This window comes from Grammomys surdaster, unplaced genomic scaffold, assembly GCF_004785775.1.
Source record: "Grammomys surdaster isolate TR1022 unplaced genomic scaffold, NIH_TR_1.0 316, whole genome shotgun sequence".
In the NCBI taxonomy this organism is placed as follows: domain Eukaryota; kingdom Metazoa; phylum Chordata; class Mammalia; order Rodentia; family Muridae; genus Grammomys; species Grammomys surdaster.
Genome location: NW_021604735.1, coordinates 840,480 through 852,183, shown reverse-complemented (window position 1 = coordinate 852,183; position 11,704 = coordinate 840,480). Strand labels below are relative to the sequence as shown.

The following is an 11,704-nucleotide window of genomic DNA, read 5'->3' as shown; positions in this document are numbered from 1 at the left end:
GCTGGTCACATGGCATCCACAGTCAAGAAGCCTAGCACAGTCTACTTTTTAATCCAGGCTGAGGTCCTGTCCACTAGATGGTGCTGCACACATTGAGAGTGGGTCTTCCCTCTTCAGATAAACCTCTCCAAGAACATCATCACAGAGAAACCTCTGGCCTGTCTCCCTGGTGATGCTAAATGGAGTCCCATTAACAACGACAGTTAATTGTGTCCACAGATGCCACAAAAGAGAGGACATCAGATCCTCTAGAGCAGGAGCTTGTGAGCTGCCTGAACAGTTACTGGGAGCCAACTTGGGTTCTCTGGAATGTCAGCACAGTATGTTAACCACCAAGCAATCTCTCTAGACCCTCATTTCCTTCTTGATCACTGAACACCAACGGTTCTTGAATGGTTTAGTCAATTGCAATCCAATTGCATAAATGTAGTTTTAGAGAACTGCATAATTGGTCTGTAGAGCAAGGGAAAAACCATCGGCCTCGGCATCGTACAATTGACAGTGGGAACTAACTCTGCCACTGGCCAGCTGTACTCCCTCCTGGGAGCAAGGCTGGATCTCGGCACTTCCCCATCTGCAACGTGGAGCTACTACAGGAAAGCTAAGGGGATGCTATGATGGGCTTGTGAATGAGAATTTTACATGAGTGTGTAGAGTTGAAAATGCTCAAGTAATAAATTAAAAAAAAAAAAAGTGCTGCTCCCAGCCAGCAGTAAGGGCACACAGCTGTAACTTGTGCACTTGGGAGGTGGAAACCAAGAGCTCAAGGCCAACTTAAGTTAGATGAAGTTCTGCCTCAAAAGCAAAATAAAACAAACAAACCCACATTTTTCCTAAGCATCATGAGTATCTAAGGGCTGGAAAGGCCTTGTATATTTTAGTGTCTTTGAACAGCTTTCTCTTCACAACCTCCACCAATTTAAAATTTTTAAAAAAACTATCTCACTATTTAACTTAAAATAGTCTGTAGCTCAAGTTCCTCCACCTCACTCCCAGGTTTGGGATTATGGGTATGCATCACCACACCCACTTAAATTTAAATTGTATATTGTAATTACATTTCTTTTACATTTTTTTATTTTTATTGTTTTGGTTTTTCAAGACAGGGTTTCTCTGTGTAGCCTTGGATGTCCTGGAACTCATTCTGTAGACCAGGCTGGCCTTGAACTCAGAGAGCTGCATGCCTCTGCCTCCCAAGTCATTGAGATTCAAGGTATGCATCACCACTGCCTGGCTTTTTATTTCTATTTTTTATTAATTTATTATATACATGTATGTGTGTGTGTCCATGTGTACCACAGCTCACATGTGTAGATCAGAGGACTATTTGTGGGAGTTGTTTCCTTTCACAATGTGGGGCCTAGCGAAACTCAGGTTATCAGGCTTGGCAGCAAGCACGTTTGCCTGCTGAACCACTTTGCCAGCCCTACTTTTTGTCATAATGATTGAATCTGGGGCCTGTGCATGTTAGACAAGTGTTCAAACTCAGAGCTACAGCTACTGCCTAGCCTCATTTTTAAAGACATAGATTTTCTCTAATTAGCTGCTTCTCCTAAAACAAGATGGTTTGGGGTGGAGGACTTTCTTTGTTGGGCTCTGATTCGTGCTAGGGATGTAGATCAGATGTAGCCTCACTCAGCATGCGTAACCTTACCCTGACTTTGCTTCTCGGCATTGAAAATAAGTGGGGAGGGGAGGGATATAATTCACATATGTTAAAATTTTCTAATTCAAGGTGTACAACTTAGTAACTTCCGTACATCCACAAAGATATGCAGACTTCAATACGAATTTCAAGCTTAAATCACATGCCTGGCCCCCAATACCCTCATTAACAAGCCCTTCCTATTTTCTCTTGCCCCACTACTAACCACTAATTGCTTTCAGTTTTTCTGGATTTGCCAGAAGCATAGGTGTTTTAATCAGGGTCCTGGTAGGTAGCTCAGCCCAGTCTGACCTGAACTTGCAACCCTCTCCCTTGGCTTCCCAGCATTTATACCAGGATTGGCAGCATTCGGCATCAGCTAAGCATCTTACATAGACGAAACCACATAATATGTGGCCTTATGTGTCTGGCCTTTCACAACCCGTCCTTTTGGTTGAGTCTGAGCCTCTAAAGGCTGAGTAGTCTCTGAAACCATCTCTCTGGCCTGCTTTCTCTTGTTTTTGAGATTCTCAAGCTACACCTGGTGTCAGGACGTTATCCCCTTGTATCGTTCATATACTTCTGTGTGTATACACCAAATTTAATTTACCCATTCATAGTCATATTTGGGTCTATTCACTCGTATACATATACTCAAGGCAGAAAGTTAACATGTGAACAGCTTTTCACGTGTAAACCATCGTTTTTCACTTTAGTACATTAGTTTCTCTTCTCAGGTTGAACCGTGACACCTAACAGGGAACTACCCTTACGTCACCGGACTGCGCTACTTTCTCCTCGGAACCCACCGGCGCACGGTCGTATGAGGGTGTCCCCCGCCCAAAAGCTCTCGGACTCTTCGGACACTCTGGCTGGCAACTCCTGAGGGGCGGGGAAATGCAACCAATCCACGAATGTGTTCGGAAAGCGGCGCTCCGCAGTGGTTGATAAAGTATGATGACGTACCCGCCATCCAATCCGCAAGCGAAGGGCTGGGCTAGCGTCAGCCGGTGAAACCACCTGACCCGAGCCTGGAGCCGGAAGCTACCTATCCGGTAGACAGCGTCTCCGGCACCTACGGCGGCGATGGTGAGTGAGGACGCATGCGCGGGTGTGCACGCCAGGGGTTCTGCGTCCCTGTTCCCCGAGCTTCGGTTGCCCCCTTATGGCTTGCACTCCACTGTTACCTCCGGTCCACCCTGGGACCGAAAGGGGACAGAGATGGGAGGGAGGCGACAGGGAGGGCTGAAAAGGAAGGCTCCGCTACGGGGTGTTCTGCGGCTGGGGAGTAGTCGAGATGGCACAAGGGGCGGGGCATAAGGGGATTGGCTTGAGAAGGGCCATGAGGAGGGGTTGTGCGGCTAGGAAGGCCTCCTGGGTCACCTATGTGACAAGTGGAAGAGCTCAGGGGTTCAATAGTGACCGTGGATGGAGACTCAGTGTTACAAGCCATTATAAGGGTCTGGAAGGCTCATATCCAGGAGGAAGATGGGTTTGCAAGGCTGTCATGCTTCTCACCCCTTGCCTTTTTACCCACTAGACTTCCGCACTGACCCAAGGCCTGGAGCGAATCCCAGACCAGCTTGGCTACCTGGTGCTGAGCGAAGGTGCAGTGTTGGCGGTGCGTTGTGGGAAGGCAAGGCATGTGGTGGTGGGCTGGGGGTGTGGGGATGGGGGGAGGTCCTTTGGGGACACAGAGCCCGGACATCCCTTCAAATATTTCCTAGTTGTCTATTTCTGCTTGCCATATACTGAGCTTTATGTAGTGTTGGGATATATGGTGTAAAAGCTTACTACCAGAAGGTTAGGGATGTAGCTCATCCCCAATACTGAATAAAACCAAACACTGAGGCACATAATCTGTAGTCCCAGCACTTGAGTGGTGGAAACAGGTGGATTATACATTCATTCAGGCTCATCTCTGGCTACATATCAAGTACAATCACAGCCTGGACTACATGTAACTCAGCCTCAAAAAACAAACAAAAAAAGCTTTACCAAATCATACAATTAGTTACAGTTGTGTTGTTAACTGATCACCTACAGTATGTTTTTATTTGGTATATCTTTAAAACTCGTGTGTGTTGGGGGGCACATATGGGTTCCACAGTGGGTGAAAGTCTGGGGACAACCTTCTGGAGTGAGTTCTCCTTTTGTCATGTGGGTCTTGAGGGTTGAAGTCAGGTCATCAGGCATTGAGGCAAGCACTTCAGTGCTCTGATCTATTTCAGGCTTGGCAGCAAGCACCTTTGCCTGCTGAACCATTTAGCCAGCCCTACTTTTTGTCACAGTGATTGAATCTGGGGCCTGTGCATGTTAGACAAGTGTTCAAACTCAGAGCTGTAATTGCCCCTAGAATTTTTTGGGGGTGGGGGTGGGAACAATTCTTCTCTAGAGGCAGGAATTGAGCTGAGCTGCAAGGGCAGAGGGTTGTGAACAAGGAGAAGAACTCTCGGGGCTGGGAGCTGGACATACTTGCCTGAATGTGACAGTGCCTAAGTTGGCTGTGGTTTTGTGTGAAGAGGAAGGTGTGAAGAGGAAGGATGCTCTGGTAAGACTGATACTGAACTTCCTGCGGCTGGAGCTTCAACATCTGTGGACAAATCTTGAGGGTTACTTAAAAGGTTTTAAAACATAACCGTGACTCACAGAATCGGTGTAGCATGACTATCCCAGGAGAGCCATCTAAGTAGGAGACTGCACTGGTAGCAATGAGCAGCAAGGGTAGAAGACATTTTATCTATGTTTTTAGTGTCTGCACAGATGTGTGCCCATGCATGTGCTGAGGCCAGTGTAGGACATCAGAGACCCACTCTTACAACTCTCTGCCTTATTCCTTGAGGCAGGGTCTCTTACTGAACCTGGAGGTAGACTGGCAGCCCTGAGCAAGCCTCAGCAATCAACCTGCCTGTACACCCACAGTGCTGGGATTCTCGGTATGAGTGTGGCCATGCCTGGCTGGGGACTTGAACTCAGGTCCTCTTGTTTGTACAGCAAGCACTCTTATCCACTGAGCTGTCTCTACAGCCCAGAGATCACATCTTAGAGGTATTACTATATGTTGGCAATAACTAGATGGAGTATTTCTGCATGTACTTTACCTTTCTGAAGTACTCATCCAGTAGGACTCTGGACAGGGAAAACCAGAAAAATACCATGGCACCTGAATAAGACATCAAGAAAGGAAGCTGCCCAAGGAAGTAGTGAAGGGGAGGGCCTGACTGTAGACACTGAGATAACTAATGGCGGTTATAGAATATTTATTATGTAGGCCTTGTTATAATGCTCTCATTGTTTTCTCATGAAACACTCACAAGGGCAGAATATAATGTAGGTCCAGTATACAGACGGAGACACTGAGAGCAAAAGGAACTAAACCTATTAAAGGGCCCATTTAGAAGCGGTGGGAAGAGGAAGTTGAAACAGTCTGTTCTACTGCCCAGAGGAAGTCTGGACTACTGTCTTCTCATTTACCCAAGGAGTAGCCAGAGGGAAAGCTTCAAAGACAAAGTGGGTGTTTCTGCTTCATAGCCTATAGACAGGACAAGTGGGAAGACTGGGGAACAGGTGGAATCTTCAAAGACTGAGCAGTTAGCTCAGTGGTAGAGAACCTGCCTAGAATCCCCAGGGGCTGAGGGTGTGGCTGAGAGGTAGAGCATCTGCCTAGAATCCTCAGTAAGGGGCTCGGGGGACGTGATAGTTCACTTGGTGATCACACTCTAGGTTTTGATCCCCATTATGGCTATTAGTAGAGTTGCAAATGAAGCCTGGTATTTCAGAATGAGAAACAAGATGGCACAAGGGAAGGGGGTGAGGTTACACCTTGTGCCTATCATCACCCTTCTAGGGAGACAGCTATGCCTCAGTCAGTGGGTCAAGATCACCACCAGGCATCATAAAACTGACAACTAGAGACAGGTGTGGCGGTGTACGTCTGTAAGTAGAACTAGGAACCAGAGAAGCATACACACATAGGAAGGGCTGTTTGCACACTGAAGGCCATCTCCCCTGTGGTCAATACATCATAAAGGGGTTTTAGGTAAGCTTTTTCTGGAGCTGGGTGATTTGGAACTATGGGCAAGTATAAATGGGAGACCATAACAAGTATAGGAGGTCCTGTGACTTGAATTTGTTCCTAACTCTGGCCTTTTTCTTTTGCTTCTTCCCTCCTTCATCCACATGCAGTCATCTGGGGACCTTGAGAACGATGAGCAGGCAGCCAGCGCCATCTCAGAGCTGGTCAGCACAGCCTGTGGCTTCCGGCTGCACCATGGCACGAACATCCCTTTCAAGCGCCTGTCTGGTAAGCTCCTGCCTTTGGTGGTGTGTGTGTGTGGGGGGGGGGGGGGCGCCCGGTTCTAGAGGCCTCTCTGCTCAGGGAAGGAATTCCTCGCTCCATTCCACTGACTCCCAAGTCCTCCTGGAGTCCTTGGTTCAACTACTGCCTTCATACTAGGTCCCTCTAGGATGAGAACAGAGCAGTAAGGATGAGAAGGGGTTGCTTTGTCCCTTCTAGGCAATTTTGTTGTGACCCTCCACAGTGGCCACTGTACCCACTAACTCTTGTTCCCTTCCTTTCCAGTGGTCTTTGGTGAACACACGCTGTTGGTGACTGTGTCAGGACAGAGGGTATTTGTGGTGAAGAGGCAGAACCGAGGTCGGGAGCCTATTGATGTCTGAGCTAAAAAGGCACTGGATGGAGAAGAGGACTGCCTCTGGGGCCTGTGGCAGGGGGACACCGTCTCCTACTGTCCTTGCTGGAGCTGGGCTTGTGCTCACCACCTCCCTCCTGACCCCCACCCAAGGCACAAACGCTTAGCCATGTCTACACTAAGGAACAAGGGAAACTATGACTAGGGGGCTCCCCTTTCTTCCCTTGTGCGTAATAAACACAAGTCCAACCCTTCCAGAGCTCAGGATGTGTGCACAGAATGCTCTGTCTGGGTGGGGGTGAGGTTACACCTTGTGCCTATCATCACCCTTCTAGGGAGACAGCTATGCCTCAGTCAGTGGGCCAAGATCACCACCAGGCATCATAAAACTGACAACTAGAGACAAGTGTGGCGGTGTACATCTGTTAAGTAGAACTAGGAACCAGAGAAGCATACACACATAGGAAGGGCTGTTTGCACACTGAAGGCCATCTCCCCTGTGGTCAACACAGAGACAAACTCATATTCTCTCCCAGACAGCTTTTAATAGTTTTACTTCAGCTGGAAGATATAGTAAGAGAATAAGTTACAGGAACAGACAAAAACAGAAAACAAGAAAACAGAACTTAAAGTGCTTCAGGCTGCCAACGTAAACATGAAGGGCAGAAAGAGGCCACCTAGCTATGTCCCCAACCCCTGAGACAGAAGAGTCATTGTCATGGGTCCCTTTACCACTAGCACCCTCTAACCTCAGCCCTGCGGGTGGGTGCAAAGGAATTTCAGCGGCAGAGAGGCTTGAACACGAATGAATGAGAGAATACTCTGTAAACTCAGGGAGCTCCTGCAGCCCTTGCCCTGCTGGGGCGGGGCCAGCCCTCCCCTCCCCAAGAACTTCTGGAATACTGTTGGCTGAGCTGCAGCCACACTGCGATTTCACAGCTTCTGCCCTCATCCCTCATTAGCAGACACAGACAGGCAGCCCTGCAAGGCCTCTGCCCACAGGGGGAGGCACAGCCTAGGAAGAAGGAGTCCTCTGGGGGCTTAGGGTTTCTGGCATGTCCGGAGCTGAGCCAGCAGACTGGTGCTACTTGACGGGCTCCACCACCAGGACTTTACACTCACGCTTGGCAATCTTGTCTAGAGAAAGCACAGCCTTGTCCGGGGGAAGGTAGAGGGGACGGCCGACGGGGGAGGCCACAGGGGGTGTGATGGCCCTGCGTTCCATCACACTGCCTGACCTGGAAGAAGACAGAGGCTGTGGGTTGGCTCTGTGAGGGTATAGCATCCCACTCAGTGGCCTGCTCCTGACCCCAACTCCCGTCTTGGTCAGACTGATATCAATCCTGGTCCCTTACCTCATGAGGTGGCTGCGGGAAGGCTGTTGGTGGGAGAAAGACTGAGATCGGCCCAGGCTGGCCTGGTGCCTCTCCACCAGGTCTCGGACAGCAGGACTGCTGGGGCTGCTCTTTCGGGACAGGGGCCGGGCCTCAGGTGGAGGATGGGACACACTGGCAGTGAACTGGAGCTTCAGTTTCATGTGCTGGCTCAGCTGGGTAGGAAGATGCAGACCTTCAGGCCCAGGTTGGACTGGGTTTCCACTTTCCCCGTGCCCAGCCTTCTAGTGAGACCTAACACATGTCCCTTCTAGAAGCTAAGAGCCTTGACTACTCTACCCAACACGGGGCCCACCTCAAAGAGCCCCGTCCTCAGGGCCTGGAAGGCCACACTGAAGGTAAGCGCGCTGCCCTTCCGGGAGAAGCCAAGGTTATTGAGGGGTGTGTGGCAGACGATGGAGTCTAGGGCTGCCTGCATAGCACGACGCTCCTCCTCACACAGCTGCTTTCCTGGGGACAGAAGCACATACCCATGAACACTGACTGGACAGCTTTCCTCAGCTCCCACAAGTCTTTACCAGCACAGGGAGTGTTTAATTTGCAAAGTGCTCTTTTGCTGAGGGTTACAGGCAACGATGGTTAATGCTGTGTGCTGTGGTCTGTTCTAACCCAGATGGTGTGTTAACTCCATTAATATGCATAACAAGCCATGAGATGTTATTTACTCAGTCTTAAGAGCGGATAGAAGCTCAGAGAGATGAAGTGACCTACCCAAGGTCACAGAGCTAGTAAGTGTGTGTGTGTGTGTGTGTGAAAAAAAGGGGGGGGCAGAGAGAGAAAGAGAGAGAGAGAGAGAGAGAGAGAGAGAGAGAGAGAGAGAGAGAGAGAGAGAGAGCGAGCTTGTACCAGAAAGCATAGGTCCAGTGTCTCTGCCCACTGCCTACCTTGACCTGTGACCCTGGATGACTAGCTAGGTACTAGCCATCCTGGTACTGTAAGTCACCCACTAAGGTGGGGCTGGCACTACTGCCTCTTCCTTTCCCTGTCCCTCCCAGGTGATAAGTAAGGTCTCAGCCTGGCAGGTGACCCACCAGCCTGTGCGTGTTCCGGGGTCCACACAAGCCTCACAGCAAGGAAGTCTTGGAGGTTGTTGAGCAGCGTGTAGGTGACAGTGAAACGCTCGTAGGTCCGAACAGGGGACTCACAAGAAGCAGTCATCACAAAGCAGGGGCGGTCTAGGCGGACACTGGGCAGGCTGGGAGCAGTGAAGAGAGGAAGCTGGATGTATGTGTTAGGCAGAGGTGAGCAGGAGAGAGCCTGGTGGGTCTCCCACACACTCACCGGTAGTGGGTGTAGATGCTCTGGGTGAAGGGCAGCTTTGGGGTGGACCACTGAACCACGGCAATCAAGGGGACTTCAAGACCCTGCAGATGGGACAAAGAGAGACTTTCTATGTTCAGAGGCTCATGGCCTTTCCCTTCCATTGTGTTCTCTTTGAGACAGGTCTCAGCCTACACTGCTCTCCAACTCCTCATATAGCTGGGGATGACCTTGAACTTCTGAGCCTCCTGCTCTCTCCCAAGTGCTAGGATCCCAGGCCTGTGGCACTATGCCGGATTTACGCAATGCTGAGGGTAGAACCCAGGATTCTGTGATCGCTAAGCAAGCACTCAAGTGAACAGTGCTCACAGTTCTCATCATTTCTGTAGACACGCCAGCTCACCTCCTTGGCCCCCGGAGGGGGCTGCTCACCCCCTCGCAGCTGGAACAGGAAGTTGTGTTCCTCCAGGGCGCTGAGTGGACAGGGGAAGTAGCCAGAGGTACCAGGAAGCCGACAGAAGGAACCCATGGAGACTTCCCCAGACTGGTGACTAGTTCAGTAGAAAGGAAGGCAGAGACATGAGCTTGCCATGTCCCATCTCTGTCCCCACTACTCCACAGCCCTGCCTCCTCCCTGAAACCTTACCAGACATTGTCCACCAGCAGCACAGAGCCATCAGGCATGACAGGTAGATAACTGGCGTTGAAGTTGGGGAGGATTCGGATATCCCAGATGGAGATCTCTTCCTGGGAAGAGCTATTCAGCACTGTAGGAGGGAGGGGGAACAAGCCCAGTTCAGAGTAGTGAGAGCCCTCCCACCCCAACTCCACCTTTACCTAAACTGGACCCATCACTGCCCTCCAACCCACTCCCTGGCTGCTCTTCACTCCTCGAGCCAGCAGATCTGCTCACCCTTGAGCACGGTCAAGTGTTTTCCAGCCACAGTGAACTGCCGGCATTTCAGAACTGGAGGGGGCAGCAGCGTCAGTAGGGTGCTCACTGCAGAGAGAGGATGAGGCAAGCCGTCAGAGCTCCACATCACAGACCTTCCCTTCCAATGTGGCCCGCTCTATCTACTCCTCTCCAAGCTCCCTCACCTTGGGCCTTGAAGGCGCTCTGTTCTCCACGGAAAGTCTCCCCAGGAGACCGAGTCTGTAGCAAGCGCAGGTAGCCTTCGTCTCTGACTTCTGGTGCCTCAACCTCCCGCTTCCACACGGTCACTACAATCTAGGTACAGGAGCCATCGGACCACGATCACGTGGAGTGCTCTTGAAATGCCATCTGAATTATAGGGCAACAGCTCCAGCTTTGTCATCCTACCTTGGCCTTGGGAGTCCCTGGGGGCAGTCTGTCCAGTGAAACGGTGAGTGGGAAGATGACCTCATCTGTGGACACAATCGGCTCTTCCACAGGCAGCTAGGGGTTATGAAAGGGGTGAAGAGGTCAGGAAGGTGTCAAAGACGCAGGATACTTTAACTTCTCTGCAAGACAGGGCAAGTTTATGCCCGCCCCTGGATATCATCTTCCTCCTGTCTTAGATCCCTCTGCAAGGCAGGACAATGCTGTCATCTGCCTCCTGCATCAGGTCCCTAAGGAATCCATGCTCCAAACTGCCTCTCTTGCTTCCAGCAAACCTTCCCTCAGCTCTTCACCCAGAGATCCTCACCGTGGTCGCTCCCCCTGAGGTAGCAGGGCCTGGGCCGTGAGTGAGAAGGGGGCTGCAGCTTCGAAACAAACCCCCGCCCCCCGGGTCCCCTCCCCCCGGGGGGTCAGCATCCTGTTCGCCGGCGCTGCCGCACCCTGGCAGCGCTCCTCCGGCGCTGACCGAGGCCAGGGCGGCCAGGGCGGTCGCTAGCTCCGTCCAGGCCCCTCGGGATGCCAAGCCCGCGCCGCCCCCAACGCCAGGCCCCGCGCCGCCCCGGCAGCGCAGCACCAGCAGGAAGCGGACTGTCTCCCCCAGGTACAGATGGTTGCGCCGGGGCAGCGCCCGGTACCGGCCCGGGTCCCCGGCCAGCTCGGCGCGTGGCGGCAGCGGCACAGCCGGGAAGTACATCGAGTAGTCGCATTGGGACTCCATTGGGTGGAGACAGCGACACGACCCGAGACCGGGCCGGCAGGGAGCCACGGGACCGGTGGGAGCTCGGCCGGCGAGTCCCGACACCGGAGAACCGCGGCTCCACCCGGCAAGCAGCCGGACACACCAGCCTGGCCCGGAAACCAGGGAAACGAACCCGGAACCTAGACCTAGCGGCGCCGGAACAGGGGTGCGGGGCTGAATGACTGGAGAGAAAGCGGAAGCGGAAGGAAGGGGGCGTGGCCTCCGGGGCTTCATGGATGAGGGCTGGATGCAGGCTGCTGAGGAACCTTTAAGGAGAGCAGACCGGCTTCCTTGGGTAGAATTTATTTGTACTTGTCTCCGCCTCCCTCCTTTCCTTTCTTTCTTTTCTCCCTCTCTCTTGCTTTCCTCCTCGACTTTCTTTCTTTTTCTGTTTCCTCTCTCTCATGCTTCTTTCCTTTTATGACAGGGTTTCCTGTAGCCCAAGTTGGCCTTAGAAACTCCCTATATAGCTGAGGACGAACTCAAATTTTTGATCCTTTTGCCTCTGTCCTCCGGAGTGCTGGCATTACAGGTATGTGCCATCAGGTCTGGCTTATGCAGGGCTGGGCGTTGAGCTTCATGAATGCTTGGCAAACATTCTGCAAACTGAGCTACATAGCTGTCTTTTTTCTGGATTTTGTTGTTGTTGTTATT

At 51.6% G+C, this 11,704-nt stretch overlaps 2 protein-coding genes across 2 annotated transcripts; one reads left to right on the top strand and one right to left on the bottom strand.

Moving 5' to 3' along the window:
- The first annotated feature begins 2,498 nt into the window (after window positions 1-2,498).
- On the top strand, window positions 2,499-6,561 carry Lamtor4 (late endosomal/lysosomal adaptor, MAPK and MTOR activator 4). Its single transcript, XM_028777841.1, has 4 exons — window positions 2,499-2,734; window positions 3,186-3,266; window positions 5,831-5,948; window positions 6,228-6,561. Exons 1-4 carry the CDS (start codon window positions 2,732-2,734, stop codon window positions 6,323-6,325), a joined length of 300 nt encoding a protein of 99 aa, XP_028633674.1. The 5' UTR covers window positions 2,499-2,731; the 3' UTR covers window positions 6,326-6,561.
- A 261-nt stretch (window positions 6,562-6,822) lies between these two features.
- Map11 (microtubule associated protein 11) lies at window positions 6,823-11,243 on the bottom strand. The gene is made up of 11 exons (XM_028777840.1): window positions 10,619-11,243; window positions 10,273-10,368; window positions 10,050-10,179; window positions 9,865-9,951; window positions 9,598-9,718; window positions 9,355-9,502; window positions 8,973-9,055; window positions 8,723-8,886; window positions 7,987-8,141; window positions 7,653-7,846; window positions 6,823-7,535 (listed from the first exon to the last, which is right to left on the bottom strand). The coding sequence occupies exons 1-11, from the start codon at window positions 11,027-11,029 to the stop codon at window positions 7,382-7,384; spliced, it is 1,743 nt and encodes a 580-aa protein (XP_028633673.1). The 5' UTR covers window positions 11,030-11,243; the 3' UTR covers window positions 6,823-7,381.
- Between the last annotated feature and the right edge of the window lie 461 nt (window positions 11,244-11,704).

Coding starts and splice junctions, on each gene's coding strand:
- Lamtor4 (XM_028777841.1), top strand. Junction 3,267..5,830: donor GCGAAGGTGCAGTGTTGGCG/GTGCGTTGTGGG, acceptor ATCCACATGCAG/TCATCTGGGGACCTTGAGAA. Junction 5,949..6,227: donor CCCTTTCAAGCGCCTGTCTG/GTAAGCTCCTGC, acceptor CTTCCTTTCCAG/TGGTCTTTGGTGAACACACG.
- Map11 (XM_028777840.1), bottom strand. CDS start 11,029: ATGGAGTCCCAATGCGACTACTCGATGTACTTCCCGGCTGTGCCGCTG. Junction 10,369..10,618: donor CCTCAGGGGGAGCGACCACG/GTGAGGATCTCT, acceptor CATAACCCCTAG/CTGCCTGTGGAAGAGCCGAT. Junction 9,952..10,049: donor GAGCGCCTTCAAGGCCCAAG/GTGAGGGAGCTT, acceptor CTCTCTCTGCAG/TGAGCACCCTACTGACGCTG.